At 45.8% G+C, this 19,953-nt stretch overlaps 1 protein-coding gene and 1 long non-coding RNA gene across 3 annotated transcripts in view; one reads left to right on the top strand and one right to left on the bottom strand.

Annotated features, from left to right (window-relative positions):
• The window catches only part of ADCY9 (adenylate cyclase 9), an 87,478-nt gene extending 73,957 nt beyond the window's left edge, over positions 1-13,521 (bottom strand). For both annotated transcript variants that reach the window (XM_063171239.1, XM_063171238.1), the window contains exon 1: positions 11,684-13,521. In XM_063171239.1, the coding sequence (XP_063027309.1) occupies positions 11,684-13,382 (1,699 nt within the window). In that variant the 5' untranslated portion in view covers positions 13,383-13,521. The remainder of the gene's footprint in view (positions 1-11,683) is intronic.
• A 513-nt stretch (positions 13,522-14,034) lies between these two features.
• On the top strand, positions 14,035-17,450 carry LOC134426417 (uncharacterized). Its single transcript, XR_010029984.1, has 4 exons — positions 14,035-14,475; positions 14,577-14,756; positions 15,718-15,804; positions 16,584-17,450. It is a non-coding gene; the product is annotated as an uncharacterized LOC134426417 (long non-coding RNA).
• The last annotated feature ends 2,503 nt before the right edge of the window (positions 17,451-19,953 follow it).

A 19,953-nucleotide genomic window follows, 5' to 3' on the forward strand; every position in this document is an offset into this window, starting at 1 on the left:
CTCCTCTTTGAAGTGTCACAATTCAAACCGTAAACTTCAACAAGTGCCATTTGAATTCAGAGGATTTGGTGTTTCAAAAGCTGCCCCAAACACTGGTGGGGCATGGTCCAACTGCTGCACTAATAAGCAGCACAAGAATTAACAAATCCTTTGCTCCAAATGAGGCACACAAATAATGCCCCGTCAGCACAATCCCACTCCATTACAGCAGCAGCACAACTCACAGTGATTTATGACCCTCTTGGCTGCACACTTGGCTGGGGCTGATATTAGGATCATACAACTCCCATCACAACCTAAATCCCAAAATACATAACTAATACCATTTCTTTAAGTGCTCTGCAAATACACTGCTTCAAAGAAACACTGGTGAGGATGAAAGCCAAGCAGGCAAATCTCCTAACTTGGAAAAACAAAATTTTAATCTGAATTTTAAGACAAATTCCAACTTTGTCACCTCCTGAAATCTTGGAAAGAATGAAATGCATAACAGATGTACTCCATTTTAAATATAGCCACATCACGCACGCGTTTTTTAGAACACACAGAAAACACTGTGCCTGATAAAAATGCCTCCCTTGTGCTCTGATTCACTTTCAGTACCCCATTATGGACACAAAATCATTCCTGACTCCTGATCAGCAAACAGCAATGGCCAAACTGGCTCTGTCTATGAGCAGGGATAAGCAACCAAGCAAAAGGATCATCCCAGGGCTCAGAAACAGCACCTTCCTGTCAGGATCCTCTGCCTTCACACCTAAAAATGCCATTCTTGATGTGCTGAACCCACCTTGCACTGCCAACAGGTAAATTCTGTGATGCTCCCTATTAAACAGAGCCAAGCAAAATTTTACTAATTAGTGTCACCCAGTTCATGAACACACAGCCATTCATGCTACAAGAATTAAACACGTTTTCCAAGCTGACTAAACACGATCCAAGCATCTGATTCTGGAGAAATAACAGACTGCAGCAACAACTCAGATCATTTTCATATAAAAAAAAACATTCTAAGGGTGCACATAGTTACTGAAATGCTATATATACACATATATATGGGGAAAGAGAGAGTGACAGGAGAAGGGGGAATGGCTCCCAGTGCCAGAGGGCAGGGATGGATGGGATATTGGGAATTGGGAATTGTTCCCTGTGAGGGTGGGCAGGCCCTGGCACAGGGTGCCCAGAGCAGCTGTGGCTGCCCCTGGATCCCTGGCAGTGCCCAAGGCCAGGCTGGGCAGGGCTGGGAGCAGCCTGGGACAGTGGGAGGTGTCCCCACCCAAGGTAGGGAAGCAGAACTAGATGATATTCAAGATCCCTTCCAACCCAAATCATTCCACAATGCTTTGAACTCAACAGCTTTATGTAAGATTTTCAGACTTATCTGCAGAAAATTATCATCAAATATCAAATTAAAGCATCTGACACAGGTAAGAAAATATGACTTCAGTGAAGACTAACAGACCTTTTGTTTATTTCTGTATCCACAGAAATTTCCAGCAGCACCAGTGTTTCATAACCAAAGACATATATGTTACTTTAACATTCTCAGCAGAAAAATGCAGTTGCTGATCATCAAGGATTCCAGAACCTCGGGTGAGGCACGGGGTGTGTATGTTTCTCTTCAACAGTTTATTGGAATTATGAAACAACTTATAATAAATTTTCTCATCCTCACATGGTACTTTTAAGAACACACTCTGCTTCTAGATGATGCCACATTGCCAAGCAGCAAGTGAAAGATTAAACACTACTCATATTGTCTCATTAGTAACTTATATGTGCATGAGAGAGAATCTCTTTCATAACATGGATCTTACCAGCAAGGTCAGTCCCAAACAGGGAGTCAGACAGATGCAAACAACTTCCCAAAATCATGGAATGGTTTGGGTTGGAAGGACCTTACACCATCCAGTGCTACCCCTGCTATGGGCAGGGACAATTTCCACTGTCCCAGGTCACTCCAAGCCCTGCCCAGCCTGGCCTTGGGCACTGCCAGGGATCCAGGGGCAGCCACAGCTGCTCTGGGCACCCTGTGCCAGGGCCTGCCCACCCTCACAGGGAACAATTCCTCATTCCCAATATCCCAACTAACCCTGCCCTTCAGCAATAGGAAGCCACTGCCCCTTGTCCTGTCCCTCCAGACCCTTGTAAATAATCTCTCTTCATGTTTCTTGTCAGTTCCCTTCAGGTACTGGAAAACCACCAGGTCACCCAAAGCCTTCTCTTCTCAGGATGAACATTCCCCATTCCCTCAGCATTTCCTCACAGGAGAGGTGCTCCATCTCTCTAATCAACTCAGTGGCCTCCTCTGGACCCACTCCAAATAAAAGCCAAGTTTTAAAACCTGGAAATAGATGGGAAAAGCTGGAAAAGCCTTGGACCAAAGCCTGGTTATCTGCTGGTGCACAGTCACAGTGTGTGACACCACAGGGTCCCCATCCCTGCCCTGGAAGCCTGTGGCCACTTCTTCTCTAAGCACAAACTGAGCTCAGACCTGCTGGAACAGCTTTTCCCAAGCATCATGCTGTCTAAACAAAGGAAATTTGGAGCTGATGTTGTACCTGGTCTCTTTGCAAATAATGCCCTTATAGAGGAACATTTCCTCATGACATCCTGCCTGTAGCACCACTCCTGTCAGGCCCTGAGCAATTCCAGGAGATTTATCTGCTGCTCGCCCGTCCAAGTCGGTCAGAGGTTAGAGACACTCAGTACCTACAGGACACACTTCAAATGGCCACTAAACACCACTTAAAGAAGCAAAGATTTGATTCCAAGAACTACTGGAAACACCTATGAAAAAACTTCCCAGGGAGGTCATCTGAAAACAGCACAAACAAAGATTAACTTCTGCTCCATCTCTCAGGCACGTGCATCTGAATCAAACAGCAAAGCTGCACATTTAAACACTGAAAAGATCCCATTTCTGACTCAAACGCCCTCATTTATCTAATAAACTTCAAGAATTAAGCATCCAACATCTGAAGAAGTTTTCATACATTTCCTGTGGTCTGTGTCAATGTTTCATAGCATGTTTTATTTCAATTATAGACTTTACCTTTTTTTATGAGGTGGGTGTTGCTGAGGGTTTTTAGTGGTTTTTTTAGCTTATTGAGCAGTTAAACACAGTCAAACTACAACAACTTTGCCCCTTCAAACATACAAATAATTGTTAATATCAATGGTACTGTTTATCAGCTAGTTTTGCTTTCCACTTTTCACCCTCTGTTTTGAAGGCCTTCCCATCAAGGCCTAAAAATCAGTAACACTGGAAGGAAATTAAGCCTTTACAAACAGAGACAGCTGGATTTGGATGCTTTTGAGGTCTTTTCTGCCCAGCCCCTTTGTCCCCATTGCAGTGGCAGGACCTGTGCTTTATGGAATCATGTACCCAGCAGGTTCTCTGGGAATTCCAGCCCGTGCAGATTTGAGTTAACTTCAGCTGAAGGGGAAAAAAACCCACCAAAAGGAAGCAAATGCTCTTTCATGAGCAGATGATCAAGATGTTACTTTTCCTTTGTTTGCATGTTCCCATACACATTAGGCAGGCAGGCAGAAGGAAAGATCCCATCACCAAGCTCTAGTGGACTTTATTCAGCCAGTTCTTCTGGACTGTGCCAATTTTGGAGATTTTAGAAGTAATGCTATTTTATGACAGCAACGTGATTTCTAAATTTATCAAGTCAAGTAGAAGGCAACAGTTTTATACGTGCAACAAGAGGAACATTAAGTGCTATCAGTGAAATAAAGACTTGCAATATAATCGTTATTTACATGGTTTGCCAAGAATTCCCACAGTAAGTTACTGTAGCAAATACAAACTCAAAAAATTTACAAGCAGTTGAGAGGGAGATTGTGATCCTGAGGGATGTTAGCTGAAGAAATATATCTAGAACATGTTGTTCCTCCACAAAGAAATTTCAGAACCATGAAAAAATACCAATCCCTCAAAGCAGGCTTAGTGCTCAAGGTTAAAACATTTTGGGGGGGCAAATGAAAGAGAATATTAATTTGGTGGAAACAATTTGGCTTGAAAGGGCAGTAAAGATTTCTGGGGTAGTCCAATACTGAGAAATGCCTTCCCAGAACCACCTCACCAGCCAAATCTGTGCTGCTGCCTAAGACAGAAGCCGTGCCCAAACACAACCTCTGAGGAAAGAACGAGCTGTAATTCCATGGTACATCCCCAATTTAGGCTTCTCTTCCAACTGCCACTTTATATTTTCAAAAATTATTACTTGGAAGCAAGCAGCTACACTTTCAAACCCTGCATGGCTCCTCTTTAAATTGAGTTCCAACAATTCCCTCCAAACCTATGAAAGAGCCATCACAATAATGCAAACTTATATAACAGAACCTGTTAAAATGTGTTAATGAGACTATATTGACTAGCTGGCTTCTCTGCAAAAGCAACTCCCACTGGAAGTTAAAAATTTAAAGGCTAGGAATTTATTTTTCTTCCTTTCTTTTCAAAGGACAGAAATGAGATTGAGAATCATCTAAAAATAGCAGAGAATTTTCAAGTGTCAGCTGTAACGCAAAGAGGAATGGCTGTCTCTCCTTACAGAGCCAGGATGGATGGAGGGAGCTTGTGATCCAGGATCAAGATAGAGAGCTTACACACAAACTGTAGATGGTCAGAAATAATTCTAATTTCCTCATTTTAATAATATTCCAGGACAATCTACAGCAAATTGAAATCCAGTGATATTGTACTTTAAAACTGGTGAATGTAAATTCTTATAATCTTTGCCTACTAGCACAAGTACATATTGTGAAATAACTGCAAAAAGAGTTTCAAACAACCCATTCAAATAATGCATCCTCCTCACGACAGAAGATGAATATAAATTACATGTCTTTGACTTTGTTTTGTCTTTTCCATCAATCTTTTTCCCCAAAAAGCACCATGTCAAGGCTTTTATTTAAAAACGGTGATCTCTCGCATTTAAACAGTTCCCTACCTCTCAAGATTTTCTGATGTAAACAGGAGAAGAAAACTCAGATTTGAATTGGTAGGGTACCTGTGTACACCATGCACCCAGATTTGGGGTAACCAAAGGCAGACATACAGGTCAAAGACTCTGCAGATGATCAAGGATGCAGCAGAAGCCCCTCCAGTATCCCAGGACCTGAGATTTCTGGAATGAAGCTCCACTGTGGCCATGCTCACTTCAGTTCCTGCAGGATATAAATGTTTTAAGGTCTGTTCAAACTGTTCCTTCACCCCACAGTGGTTCAGGGCTAAAGGGTTTAAGCAGGCAGAGCTGCATCACCTGACAACCAGACCCTCAGTATTGCATTGACTTATTGATTAACTAGTGTCAGGATATGAGAAATTGAAATCAGAGCCCGTGTTGTTAAATAAAGTGTATGGTTAGGCTCCATCCCCTTCAAAGTGAAGAACCTTACACAAGTTCTAACACTGTTTATAAATTATTTTTCACTCTGTCCCACTTATCAAAACTCAAAGCCTCAAATGCCAACATCCAAGTTTCCCTTAAATAATAAAAGCAGCTGAAGTGTGAGTATTTTTAATGGAGAGATTTTTTTCTACTTGGTTTTGCACAAATAAAACTATGAGCAACTCAAAAAAATCTTCCTCAAAATGTGAAGAAATTGTGGCCTTCCTGTCCAGGTCTGGCAGTACCTGCACACAAACTCAGGCTTACTTAGAGAAAAAGTTCTGTCATTTCATCAAGTCATACTTGGAAAGCTCAGTATTCACTAGGTTTTCCTACTGAGTTCTTTCTTTTGTTTATAGCTGTGAAAGACATCTTCACAGAGTGAAGACTTGACAAGAACCAGGTTGAGCAACTACAGTCACTATTTACCTCCTTTTCTTTATGCTATTACATGGTAAAATTACAGATCATGTCAAAATGTTAAATCAATGTAGAATTTGCTTCTCCCTGGCAATATGCCTTTGTGCAAATTACCTCTAATTATTATTCTTTATCTGTCACTGAATACTTTCTATTTTTGAAATACCAGAGTGAAGTCAGCCTGTGTATGATATTTTATTTTCACTGTCACACAGAAAATCATGAACCTCACAACATGAGGTTCCCTACCTTATGTCACACATAAAATCATGAACCTCACTACCTCAACAACAGTTAATAGTCAGATTATGTAAAGCTGATAAACTGACTGGTCACTACAATTTTCTATCATGAGCAGCACTTAAAATTCTGTTTGTGGGAAAGCAGAAATATATACACATGCTTACCTAATTACCACTTTTTTAAAAAATGGACATTTGTTCTGTCTACTTTGGCCTGATCATCAGATCAGTATCAGAACACATGAAATCCAGAATCAGTGTGTCACAAGCCAGCTCAATAAATATAAAAAGCCTGTATCTAAAGACTTACTTTTATAGAACATGATGAAACCAGAAATTGAACAAAAAGACCTGCACAGCAGCTGGCAAGACACAAGACAAGCACCCTAACCCCCTCATTGACTCCAAAACCTTCACTTGTTAAGGACTAAAGCTGCCCTTAGCCCCAGAGCAAAGCTGAATCTGCAGAGCTCTCTGCAGAGCCATCCTGCTGGCACAAGCACAAGCCTTCTAGATTTACACTGTGCCCAGCAGGCTGGCCTCAAAAAGCCAAGGAAAACTTTCATCTGATCTTTCTCTACCTCTGAACTTCCAGAAGCACAAGACAGCTACAGGTTCTCTCTGTGCAGAGTGCTGGTAAAGGCCAGGGAGTCAGGGCAGGCAGGGCAGACTCCAGGGCTTGTTTTAAGGTCTCCCCTGACCAGCTGCAGAGGGGAGGGAAAAAAATTCAATTATTTCTCTTCATAACTGACCGAGATTTTTGTCTTTCAGGAACACCCCTGCCATGTTCCCTGCAGCCCAAACATGAAGCAGCAGTGGAGTATCAAGTCACCAAGCAGAGCTGCAGCCCATGTGCCAAGGGAGAAGATCACAGGCTGCCACCCTGAAAAGAGCCAGGTTATTCATGGACTAAAAGGTTTCACCACTGAGCAGGCTGGGCTCAAAAGGCCAAGGAAAACTGTCATCTGATCTTTCATCTACCTCTGAACTTCCAGAAGCACATGACAGCTACAGGTTCTCTCTGTGCCCAGTGCTGGTAAAGGCCAGGGAGTCAGGGCAGGCTCCAGTGCTTGTCAGGGGTGCTCTTCCCTGAGCAGCTGCAGAGGGGAGGAAGGGAAGAAAAATTCAATGATTTCTCTTCATAACTTGACCCAAGATTTTGTCTTTCAGCAGCACCCATGTCCTGCTCCCTGCAACCCAAACATGAAGCAGCAGTGGGATATCAAGTCACCAAGCAGAGCTGCAGCCCATGTGCCATGGGAGAAGCTCACAGGCTGCCACCCTGAAAAGAGCCAGGCTATTTATTCATGGACTAAAAGGTTTCACCACTGAGCAAAATGGTGATTTTTATAACCAATTTACTTATTACTAAAGAAACATTTATTAGTAAATATTAAAAGAAACACAGAGAACAGTGAAAGCAGCACATCAGAGGAGATCTTTGAAAAGCTTTATCAGGAACTGCTGGCCACAGGTGACCTGGTGGGTGCTCCTGCAGTATTTGCTGCGAAAGCCACCCTTCCCTGTGCCACCAGCCCTGCCTCAGCCAGGTGACACAGAGCACAGCAATCCCTCAGCACTTTCTCCATGATGAAATAAGGGATAAAATCAGAGAGAAAAGCGTGGCTGTATTATCAAGAGCTTCTAACAGGAGTACAGCAATAAAGCCACTCCTTGAGGCAAACTTAACAAGGAGATGTCTGGCTGCAAAAAGTTTGGGAATTATTTTGGGTATCAGTGCACACAGAGAGGCCCCAAATGAAATCTTGGTTCTGCTGTGCTATGCCCTATAAACACAGAGAAAGCATTCTTGCCCCAACATACTTATTTTGAGCACTTAAAAAACAAGATGCCAGTGACCCTGATATTTCTGGAAGAGTTGCTGGCTGGTAAATAGCAATATTGTGACCTCCCAAGCAACAAGAAAGAGAAATGCAAACAACCAAGAAGAACAGAGCAAAACAAAAATATTTCCATAAGCAGAAGTTTTTCTATCCCAAGAGATCTCTGCCTCCAGAGCTCAAAAGGGACACATTAACCTGTGTTATGTGACTCTCAGTATCTCACAATCCTCAATAAATTTATTTGCTAGGAAGCTCTGCAAGAAAACAGAAAAAGTGAATTGTCTCAAATCCTACAGGAAAATTATTATGGAAGATATAATTGGACTGATGGCTGGGGTTTATCTGTGGATCTCAAAAATTTCCCTGCAAAACTCTCCTGCACTCCCTTCACATCCAAGGGGATCAGGTACTGTGAAAACAGGGATCTAAGGAATCTTAAAACATAGAGCAGTCAGAAATAGGCAAATTTTTTTGCAAGGCATCACTGGTAAGCTCTCCTTGTTCATTTCTTCTAGACACCATCTATTTAATTCCAAAGTCAGAAACTGCAGGGAACACACCAGGGCCTCCCTGCTTGCACTAAGGAGCCAAGGAAGCAAAGGAGGAAGATAAGATACTCCCATCCTAAGATTCCAGAAAGAAATTGAGTTTTGCCTCATCTCCAAATCCAGGAAGAGCAGCACTAGGATAACTTGGAGCACATGAAGCTGAGTGTTTCAAAGGGAATGGGGAGCAGGGTTTTGAAGCAGTTTCCCAAGTGATTCCCCCACACCCTGGAGAGCTGTACCTGGGTTCCTTGGGGGTGAAGGCAGCCAAAGGAGCAGCCTGGCATGCTCCAGCACAGAGGGGCTTTTGTTCCAAGAGCTGCTCCAGAAGCAGTGTTAGGTGCAAGTCCTGAAGTGTGCAGAACGTGGACACGGTGTGCTCAGCACCTCCTACTTGTGCTCTTTGAAGAGTTTACTTGCTCCTGTTGACTCAGCCTCAAAGATAGCTACGCCTGCTGCAGCTCAGACAATTAAGAGATAATACACTAGACATACAGCATCAAAAATAGGATATAATTAAGATATCAAAGGTTGAAAGGAAGCTGAGAATTGAAGTACTGGTAGGGAAACAAAGCTTATGTGTGCTATCTGTACAACACTTTTATACTTGAAGAGAGTACAGGGTATGAGATAATTAAACAACCACTACAAACTTCCTCTTCTCTATTGCTACTATCAACAGATTTTCAGGGAAAACAGTAAAGCAAAGCTTCCTAACAGCACCTCCATTCACAGAACTGAGCAGGTGCTTGGCAGAGATCAATTAATTAAGAGGTGAAATCTCAGTTTTCCTTATTAAATCTCAGAGCTGCTCCCTAACAAAACCCTCCCCTGCAGCAGATTCTACACACCAGCCCCTGGCACTGCTGTTTGATGGCTTTTATCATTGCCTTTGATGTATTTTTTCCCCTGATGGCATTTACCTATAAGCTGAGTAATCTGGCTGCAGAACAAAGTTCTGAGGAAACAGGAAAAATGGGCAGCTCTGAAGCATCCACTAACTACCACATCCCCTGAGGGTCTGGGCAGGGAGGGAACAGAGTTAAGTGTGCTACAAACCTGTGGCTAAGGGCAAAGTCATGGCAAAGGTCTGCTTGGCTTAGAAACACACACAGCCTCTGATTTCTATAACTGCATAAGACATTGGTAAGAAATGGCAGCTGATTACAGCTCTACAAAAAAAAGAAAAATACAGAAGTGAAATGGGGAAAAAGCAAAGCCCAACCCATATTCCTTGTTAAAGTAATTCTTACCACATGCTCCAGCTGCTTTCGTAGCTACACTTCAGGGTAAGAAGAGACCATTAAATGTCAATTCACAAAGCAAATCTCATCTTATCTAGCCTGCACGTCAGTTTGTCCATCTGTGGTACCCTGGCTGAAGCAGGAGCTGTGAAAGGCATTCAGAGCTGCAAAATCCAAACCTCTGTACTGAGGAGGCAGAGCAGCCTGTGCCCTCTCGTGATAAATGGCAACCAAGGACAGAACAGAAGTCTGAGAAAGACCATGAAAAACACACTGCTGGCATGTGGTATAATTGCTCTACACAGTGCTCTTGTGATCTCCTAGAAAATATAAACAAATAAGAATATTTAGGAGCAGTCTCCACAGCTAAGTTCATGTCAGTTTGGGACTAATATTGAGGACAGTAATAAATGCAGCAAAAACATTGAATTTTATTTGTACCTACAACACAGCCTTCACACTGCATTTGGCTGTAAAGGTACATGGAAGGGGGAAATATCACAGGGCTGCTCCTCTACAACCTGTTCAATCTATTTCCATTAGAACAGCAAAATTCATCTTAGAGTAACAACGAGGTTACATCTTATGCTGTTTTCTTGAAAGCACACTCCCACTGAAATCCATCAGTGTCAACACTTCCCAAAGAAATTCAGTGAATCGGTATTTTTAGGAGCCAAGCAGAAAGCCCAAGCCCAGGGACACACATCTGCTTCAGCCCCGTGGCCCCAGGCAGCAATGTCACAGCTGATGTCGCTGCTGCCTGGGAGGCTCCTGCTGCAGCCACGCTGCCCTGTGCAGGCAGACAGCTCGCTCACCAAAAATAAGTTTTTGTGTCACATCAAAACAAGCACCTGCCAGGGGCAAGCAGCTGCCACTGCCACCACTGCTCTGCAGTGCTGTCCCCACGTCCTTACTCACTGACCTTTCCACCACCATCCCGGCCTCCTTTTGTGTTTGCTGCCACAAATATCTCCTTCCTCCATCACTATGCCAGTTTATGACTCCTTCGGGTTCTTCCACTCAGTTTTCCAGGTTACTTCATCAAAATGGGTATTTTTATAAGCAGAACAAATAAACTCACAGGGCATGCCAGGGTTCGTTACATATTCCACTCCCATTTAGATCCATCTGCTCCCCACCTTGGACTGGGAGCACTGCAGACAACAATCTCTCTGTGAGACAAAGGCAGGGCACTGGGGAGACACAGCTCTGACAAAAGAGACAATTAAACCCTCAGCTCGTACAACCCTCCTGCACGCGCCTCTAAGTGCTGCTAGAAAGCAGCCAGGAGTTTCCCTTCAAAATGAACATTGTGAAAAAATGAAAATCAGACTTTTAACCAAGGGGAACCGAAGGATCCTTAATTTTCTTCTCCAAAAGGCAAATTTGCCATTTCATCCCCAGATCCCTTGAGCTGCAGAAATGAGAGCATCTGCCAGCTCACTGAGCCACCTGAGTAACTTTTTCCAGCCTAACTCCAAACTGCAACAACTTGCCATATCAAACTGCCAAATCTACAGTGCTCATTTCTTTCTGTGAATCCAGCTGTCATTTTTCCCAAATGCCTTCTCAGTCCCAACTCTCCTGATGCCAAAAAAAACCTTTTCACAGATATACATAATTTTGCAAAACACATATGCTCTCTGTATGGCACATGAAGTCAATTAACAAGTTTACTTACAGAATTAAAGGATGACACACAACAGTAAAACAAAAACCTCTCGCAGACAGCAAACACACGAACCTTCTCCTCCCTGCAAAGCAACACTCTCAGAAGGAGCGCTGAGTTTCAAAGCCTATGTTGAGTACCACAGATGATCTCTCACGCTTATCTCCCTGGCATCTTTTATCCTGTAATTCCCCCGGTGTTTGTGATGGTCAGCACACTGAGTTAAATGTAAAACACGGTCAGCAAGCACAGAGCAGGCACTGGGGCAACTCTGTTACCTCACAAAAGAAAAACAAGCACAAAATAAAAGCACGTACCTTTTAACTGGTCGGCTACCACGCTCTGACCGACGCGCTCCACCACCTTGCCATCCTCCATTTCATAGCGATCATCCAAATATTTGGCAGTAGCTTCCGAAATATGGACCTTGCCAGCCACCCCAAGCTGCTCCATCAGATTGGCCAAATTGACATCGTTGGACCACACATCGAACTTGAACCTCCTCATGCCTAAGATGCCACACAGGACTGTCCCGGTGTGAACACCGACTCTCATGTTCACCATTTCTTTCTTCTCCTGGCAGAACTGCTCGATGGCTTTGATCATCCCCAAGCCCATCTCGATGCAGCAGTAGGCATGGTCTGCCCGGGGCTCAGGGCAGCCGGCCACGCAGTAGTAACAGTCCCCCAAAGTGCTGATCTTCTCACATTTAGTGTCCTCACACAGACGGTCAAAGCGTCCGAAGAGGTCATTCAGGAGTCCCACCAGGGCGTGGGCTGATTTGTTGGCGCTCATTTTCGTGAAGCCGACGATATCCGCGAACAAAATGCTCACTTGCTCGATCTGCTGCATTTTAAAGGGACGGAATATTATGGGGGTTTTCTGTATGGAGGGCTTCTTCTTCCTGTTTTTGGGGCTTGAGGTGGAATGACGTTTGATGGAGTTTTCACTTTCATCATCCCCCTGCTTCATTAAGTCATCGGCTATTATTCTTGGCATAACAGAATGAATCATCCTCTCTTTCAGGGCTTTTTCCACTTCCAAGTCTTTTCCATGCATGATGGATTGCCCCACTTTCAGGAATGTGCTTCTTGATCTGACTTCGGACATGATAAATAAATGAATACCGATGGCGTGGATGCAGATGTGCAGGAAGGCTTTACTCAACAGCTCCCAGTAAACCGCACCAGCTCCCAGAGGTGTGAAACAGTTCTCATCACGGAAGTGATAACCAAAGGTCTCGAAGAGGACCGAGTACGACAGTCCCAGGAACAAGCTTAAATACAGGGGTAAGTGCATCACTGTGTAAAGCAACAAGAGCACTTCAATACACATAGAAAAACTGCCCACTTGAGAAAGACAAGTGTCCGTGGGATCTGCCGGGAGAGTCCGGTTGGACATGTCACCACTTCCTGAGACAGGCTTCAGAGCCTGGAACTGCGGAGCGAGGGTCAGAGCAAACACCAGGAGGGTGAGTATCAGCGAAGTCCATACGTAATGGCGGGCATAAGTCTTAGTGAAAGTGAACACAAAAAAAGCTACACATACCAGGAGGAAGCACAGAGCCGGCACCATGAAAACAATCTGTTTCTCTCTCATGTGTATGCCGAAGTAGATGCCCCAGAGCAGACAGGCCACGCCAATGTAGAAGAGGGCATAGCGAAACCTGCGCTGCGTCTGCGGGAAGCATCTCTCCATGCAAGCCTCCTCCAGGTTGTTGGAGTCGAACTTGGGGTTCCACCACTTGGAAGAGGCCCTCTCGAAGAGCTGCGGCAGCTTCTTCTGCCGGCGGAGGCCGGAGCCAGTGCCGCCCGCTCCGCCGGCTCGGCGGGCGCCCCCCGACTCCCCCGAGCTGCAGCTGGAGGAGATGCTGTACTTGCAGTGCTTGGAAGAGGTGCAGCCCTGGTGCTGCTTGGGGTTGATTTTCACCGTCACGCTGTTGCTGTCCCCGCTGGAGTCGCAGCTCACCTCGGTGCTGTGGTGATGCAGCAGCTGCTGGTGCGGTGGGGAAGCCATGTTGTCAATTCCTCCTCAAGAGCCCGCGCCGGACTTGGGTCTCTGGGGTTGCCGAAGCCACCGGGCTCCTCGCAGAGTCGCCTCTAGTCTCCTCCGGTCCCCGCCGCGTAGGGGCGGCCGGGCAGCGCCGCGGCGATCGGCCGCTCGCCGGGCTCCGCACACTGCGCGCCGGGGCTGCCCCGCATAGTCCCCTCGCCTGGGCCGAGCCGGGCCGGGGCTGCCGCTGCCCGCCGCCGGCCCCGCTCCCCCGCAGCCCTCCCGAGGCGCGGGGCGGGCGGGCCGCTGGCTCAGCCCCGCGGGGGGGACGTCGGGCCCCCGCCGGGAGGGGACCGCTCCTCCATGTCGGCTGCAGCTGCCCGCCGCTTCCTCCCCGCACGGCCGCCGACGAGGGGCCGCCTCCCGCCCTCAGCCGCCCGCCCAGCCGGGACGGCAGCAGCAGCCGCGGTCCTCTGCTCCGCCCGCCCGCCCGTCTGAGGGGAGGAAGGGGAGCGCGGGGACGCGCTCAAGCGGCCGCCACCATCTTCCTCACGGCGCGGGGGGGGGTTCGGGGGGGCTGCGGGAGCGCGCCCCCGCTGGCCAATTGGGCGCGGCGGCGCGGCGGGAGCGCGCCCCCCCCTACACACAAACACACACTTCCCGCCTCAGCGCGAGGGTCGCGGGCAGGAGCGGGGACGGTGCCCTCAGACAGGGACGGGCGTGATGTCAATATCGCTCTCCGTGAGGCAGGGACGGGACAGCGAGGGTGGCGGGGGCCGGGCGGCACCTTAGCGGGGACAGTCCGCGGGGCCGAGCGCCGGGGTTCCCGGGCTGCCCCCGCCACCGCCCTCCCCACCGGCTGACATTTGCCATGCGCAGACAACATGCACTTCACCAAACAATTCAGCCCGAGCCCCGCTGCAAACTCGCTGGGTTATTTTTCTCCTCGTTCTCCGCTTGTTTATGGCTGACGCTATCTCGCCTGCACCGCTCCCTCGGTTTCATTATCTCTCCTCGCAGATGGACCGTAGCTTTCCTTCTTCACAGGGCTTCTCTCTGCTGGTGCTAGAGCTCCCTCTCCTCTCCCCAGCTCTGCATCCCTCACTCTTGCTCACAGGTGATGTTCCCGTATTGGTCCCACCTCATCCCCCTCAGCTCCAGCCCCAGTTCTTCCTGCTGTGGCTTCTCCTTCCCTGAATCCCATTTACTTTATTCCAGATGAGCCTTCTCCAGTGAAGCACTTCACTCCAGCCTCCCTTCCTCCTGCGGTCCCTTCTCCTCTGAAGACCCCAGCATACCGTAAAATAAAGCCAATGGCGCTAATGTAAAAATAGTGACATTGTGGCCATGGGAACAGGGCAGTGACCATCCCCTGTGCTGGGCACCTCCAATCCCGGGGTGAGTTTTTGGCCTCTCAAGACAAGACAGACATTGAGGGGCTGGAGAGTGTTCTGGGATGGGTCAGGAGCACCAGGAGGGGCTGAGGGAGCTGGGAAGGGGCTCAGCCTGGAGAAAAGGAGGCTCAGGGGGGACCCTGTGGCTCTGCACAGCTCCTGACAGGAGGGGACAGCCGGGTAAGGGTTGGGCTCTGCTCCCAGGGAACAGGGACAGGATGAAACAGCCTCAAGTTGTGCCAAAACCAGTTCAGATCAGATACTGGGAACAATTCTTCACTGGAAAGGCAGTCAGACACTGGCACAAGGTGCCCGTGGCAGTGGTGGAGTCACCATCCCTGGAAGTGCTCAAAAAACAAGTGGACATGGTACTTCACAGTATGGATTAGTGGGCACAGTAATATTGGGTCAAAGGGTGGACTCAATGGCCTTGGAGGTCTTTTCCAGCCATAATGATCTATGACTCTCTGTACTCTTTTTCAAAAATAGTAATAGAAAATCTGTGGCCACACCATGACTGAAATTGAAACCTGCCCTATTTTCCATTACCTTTGTAAAGATGTCCTGTAACCATGCTGTAACATATGTTCGTAGTGTTATTGTTTAGAAGAAATTTGTATTTCCTGACATGCTCAAATATCAAAGTAATCTCCAAAAATTCCAGTTAATAGCAATAATTGTTCTGGTTTTGCTGTGACATAGTTGTCTCTTGAATTCCAGCTAATGGCTCAGCTGATCAATATTTTATAGGAAGTGCTGCTTACCATGCAGCTCTTACATAAACACTGTTGGGAAGAGAGAAATCCCTGAGCTGACAGAGCAGAAAGGCAGGATGGCCTCCTGGGCTTGGCTATTAATTGATAAAATTACTAAAACTTCTTTCCAGCCTTTTTATTGATTCATCTAAATATACTTTAAGTTACATTCTTACTTCATACAGGATGATGAATTTATTTAATCTGCAGGATTAAAGAAGTGCAACAGTTTCCAAGGATTCAAAGGTGTGGTGGGAAAAGAAAAAAGTTTTTTACCTCATTGGCAGAGAATTTAAGGTAAAACTACCAGTGGTTTTTTTTTTTTTTTTTTTTAAGCAAACCTGTAAGATTTATGTTGGGTGATTTGAACTTAGAGATTTAAAAGATACTGAAATTCCAGCATAGATTTTTTTGTCTTGTTCCCCTGGGCTCCATAAAGTGGGACTTTGTATGTTCTTAGAATAAACAGAATCACATCAAAGATACTGGCTACATCACAAGTTTTCACTGAGTCACCCACATGATGCCAAATAGTTCCTCTTTCCCAGCTTTTGTTTATGAGTTTGAAGGAGGGAGATGGGATGGAAGGAGACATCTGACTTGTCAGACCCTCCTGTGGTAAACTGCACATGGGGGTTTCAGGGTTATGCAGAATCCTTGCTCCCCCAAGGAGCTCCCATTAAACTTTTAAGCTGCAGGCTCCCATCCTGCTCCTCCACTTGATCTTTTGGGTGGAACAGCCACCAACACTCCCCATCTTCCCCTGTCCATGGAAACATCCTGCATGTGCAGTCAAGGAACAGTTCTCTTCAATTTTCATTAGCTCTGGCTGGGACAGATCTCGTGCTGTCTCCTCAAACACTGAATTTTTAATTTCACTTTGCTTTTATTGTGTAAATTTTTCTCTGTTGAATTCAAGTAGCAGATTAAATGCATGAAGCAGAAAACCACAAACACCAGTGATGCTTGGATTCATTTTAAGTGTGACTGAGATTTGTTTTAGAGAACAAGAAGTGGTTTGAGGTTGTATTTGTTATTTCCTCACCACCACCACCTTCTGATTTGTTTTTATCCAGATGGGTGTAACAGCCATTGTGTCCCTAAGGCAGCACCTGAGTGGGTCATGTCTGTGGCATCCTTTAAGGAAGATGCTTCCTCTGGATCACTTTTTAGCCAGCACAATGAGCCATCCTGTAGAGCTGGGATCCTCCATGCAGGCTGGATCCTGAGCCCTGGCTTCATTCTGGACTTGGTTGTGCTGCTTCCCTGTGGAGAACTCTGACCACCCTTCCAAAATACTCTGGGACTGCTTTCCTTTCTCAGAGGAAAATTAGTTAGAGGAAATATTTCACAGAGCAATAGCTGGGCAAATGCAAACCCTCCTTGCAGAGTTCTTTTAACTTCAAGCCACTGAATACACATTTAGTCTATGGAACTGTATTTACTTCCCCTCTCAGAGGAACAAGCTTTGTCAGCTGTAATGATGAGCTGTTGTTTGACATTCATAATATTGTACTTGACTGCTTATCTGATGGAGGTATGCAAAGCTATTTAGGGGCTTCTGAAATGTGACAGCCCACATGATGCTTTTTTAGACTTCACAAACCGCCTTCAGGAGGGAGGAGAACCTGGCTAGCTGCAACAACAGCCTGCCTTAATGCCAGCAGGGCTGCTGGGGCTGGGGAGGAGAAATGGCCTTTGAAGGTTTGCAGCTTTTGTTGTGTGCTGTCAAAGGAAGAGCTTGCAGCCTGAAGGAACAGCATGGTGGATGCCATGGGTGGGGACTGTGGGGGTTATTATTGATCCTGCCTGGAAACAGCATAAAGATGGAGGCAAATATGTTAAAACATGTTTGGACCATCCACAGACAGAAGGGGGCTCAAGGGAGACAGCTCAGATGCCCCATGTCATGCTATCTTCTCTTAATAAACAGAAAGATCTCACTTTGTGACAAATTGCTGTATCTTCATCCTTACTGACATGCAGAGCAATCATTGTAAGTTTTGTTTTGAATCCTGGAAGCCTCCAGGTGAAAGAACTCATTTAGGAAAACCAAAACTCAACAAATCTTCTGGCTTCTTTTCACAGACTAACAGGTAAACCTTGACAAATATTGTGAAACACTGTTACTCCTTCATGGTTTTAAAAATTATAAAGTATCACAATGTTTATTTCATTATTCCATAGCAGAAGAGCACATGGGTTGCCTTTGACATCTGTTCCATATGAACCCACAGAAGCTGAGTAAATGGGTGGGGCATTCTCACCTCCTTGCAGTGCCCAGGTTGGTTTTGTGTTCTCTATTTTCATCCTTCTGAAATTGCTGTTCAATTTATTCATATCACTGAGAGGATTTCATATCCCAGATGAGATGCACAGATTAAATAAGCAAGTAAGCAGTAGAAGATCTTTTTATGTGACTCAAGAGAGAGGATGAATCCCAGTCTGGATGAGTGGAAATCTCTGACTCCTCTGGGACCAGGATTTTACTTGCAGGCTTTATGGTTGGCTCATTGGAGTGGTCTTTTTGCCAAAAGCAGTGCAGAAAATTCCACTTATCTGACAAAATGTCTGCCACCAGGAGGTGGCTTCACTCAAATACACATTTCTTTAAGATGAAGACAAGCTTAAATTTACTGCTCATTTCATTCATAACCAGAAGTTCTCCTCACTTGCCCAGCTGCTGAATCAGCTTGGGTACCTCAGCCTTGAGTCAGCAGAGCCCAAAATAGAAACTTGCTCCATTTCCGAAGAGAGGAAGTGCCACTGTTGTCTGCAAATACAGCCACATCTGACATGCTTTTATAGCTACAAACACTCAGGGCAGGGACTTCCATGGCACTCTGCTGCTTAAAAAAAAAAAGGGGAGGAAGTAAAAAGGCACTTTCTTATTCAAAATAGGAGTGTTAGGGTTGCTGTGAGTGGAACTGTGGGCATGTGGGAGTCCCAAGGATTAAAGAGCAAGAGAAGGACTTTACAAGTGGCAGTCATTGATGTCACCTAGCCCAGCCCAGCACCAAGCTCCCACTCCACCTGCTTGCAGTTTCTCAGGACATGCTCAGGAATTAGGCAGACAACAAACAGGCTATAACCAAACTGAAGCAGAGTCTTAAGCCATTAGGAAATAATGGCAAGAAAACATGGTAGAAGCTCTAAAACACTGACTAGAGATCAGCTACCAGCGTTCCCAAGGTAGAGCTGAGTCAGTCCTGCTGCCATGAGGTAACTCCATTTTATAGCACAGCATAAAACAGCAAAAAACCTGGGGAAATGACCAAGAGCTGCAGTCAAATAATGGGAAGTGACACTAAAGTCATCAGCAGGACTTCATGAGTAGGTGGAAGGCAGTGAAAAGGCACATAAAAATAGTCTTATGTGATACAAATGAGGGAGGATTTTCTGTGGCTCCAAGTCAGGACAAGAAGTAGAAGAATGAGGAAAATGTGAGTTAGCTGGATCTGCCCTTCTCAAGATCTGCAGTTTTTTCTCTTACAAATGAGCATCTGTGGTATTTGGCATCCTACAAAAGGACCCCCTTGTCCAGCAGCACTGGGGTGCCCCCTTCCCATGGGTGCTCCTGGTTTTCTTTTCCTGCATGCTGCAGGATGGTGTCATGTTCTTCTTGGTCCAAGCAAACTGGTGCTTGCATTAAATGTGTCTGAATTGGCTCTGTTTTCTACAAGGAAAAGCCATTCCAATGGGCAGACAAAAATCAGTAACTGCTTTTAAACCATGGGCAGACAAGATGTGATCCTTGACTCAGAATTTTCCTGCAGTACCATGGAGGAAACTGTAGATACTTGAAAAATTTATAGTTTCTGCAACAGGTGTGAAGGTTGCAACACACAATTTTACCATTTTTGCAAATTGAAACATGTTTTATATTTAGTTGAAAGAGGTGGGGTGAGGATTTACAGGTGTAATTACAGGATTGTGCACACAGTGCAGCTTTGGGAGGAAGACCTACTGCAAATCCACAGAAAACCCCAGCTGAGGAATTGCATGTGCCACAAGCAATTACACACCATCAAACTTTGTGAAACATTTGCTATGTGTGCACTAGGCCCTTTTTAAATTTAGATTTCTGGGAAGAAGAGAATTGCTGGAGCATTTCTGTGACCTGATCCCTCGTCTTGGTTGATCCCTGATGGAGGCACGGCTGAGCTGGGAATGGATCTGGTGAGAGCCATTGCTGTCTGATCCAAGCACAGTGTTCCCAACTGTATCCCTGAATAGATTCACTTGCTCTTTCCCTGGCTCTATTTTAGCCACAAATCTCTTATTCTGCCCCGTGGGTGCCAACATTTTGTTAAAAAATAACCAAACTCAGTAATACTGGTGCACTTTTTTTTCCCCCAGAGGGTTGAAGTGAACGTTCTTCTTACCTATACCTAGGACTTTACCTGTGTACCTGCAGCTCTGGTGACATCTAGAAAGATACATGAC

The sequence above is a fragment of the Melospiza melodia genome, chromosome 18, assembly GCF_035770615.1.
Source record: "Melospiza melodia melodia isolate bMelMel2 chromosome 18, bMelMel2.pri, whole genome shotgun sequence".
In the NCBI taxonomy this organism is placed as follows: Eukaryota; Metazoa; Chordata; class Aves; order Passeriformes; family Passerellidae; genus Melospiza; species Melospiza melodia.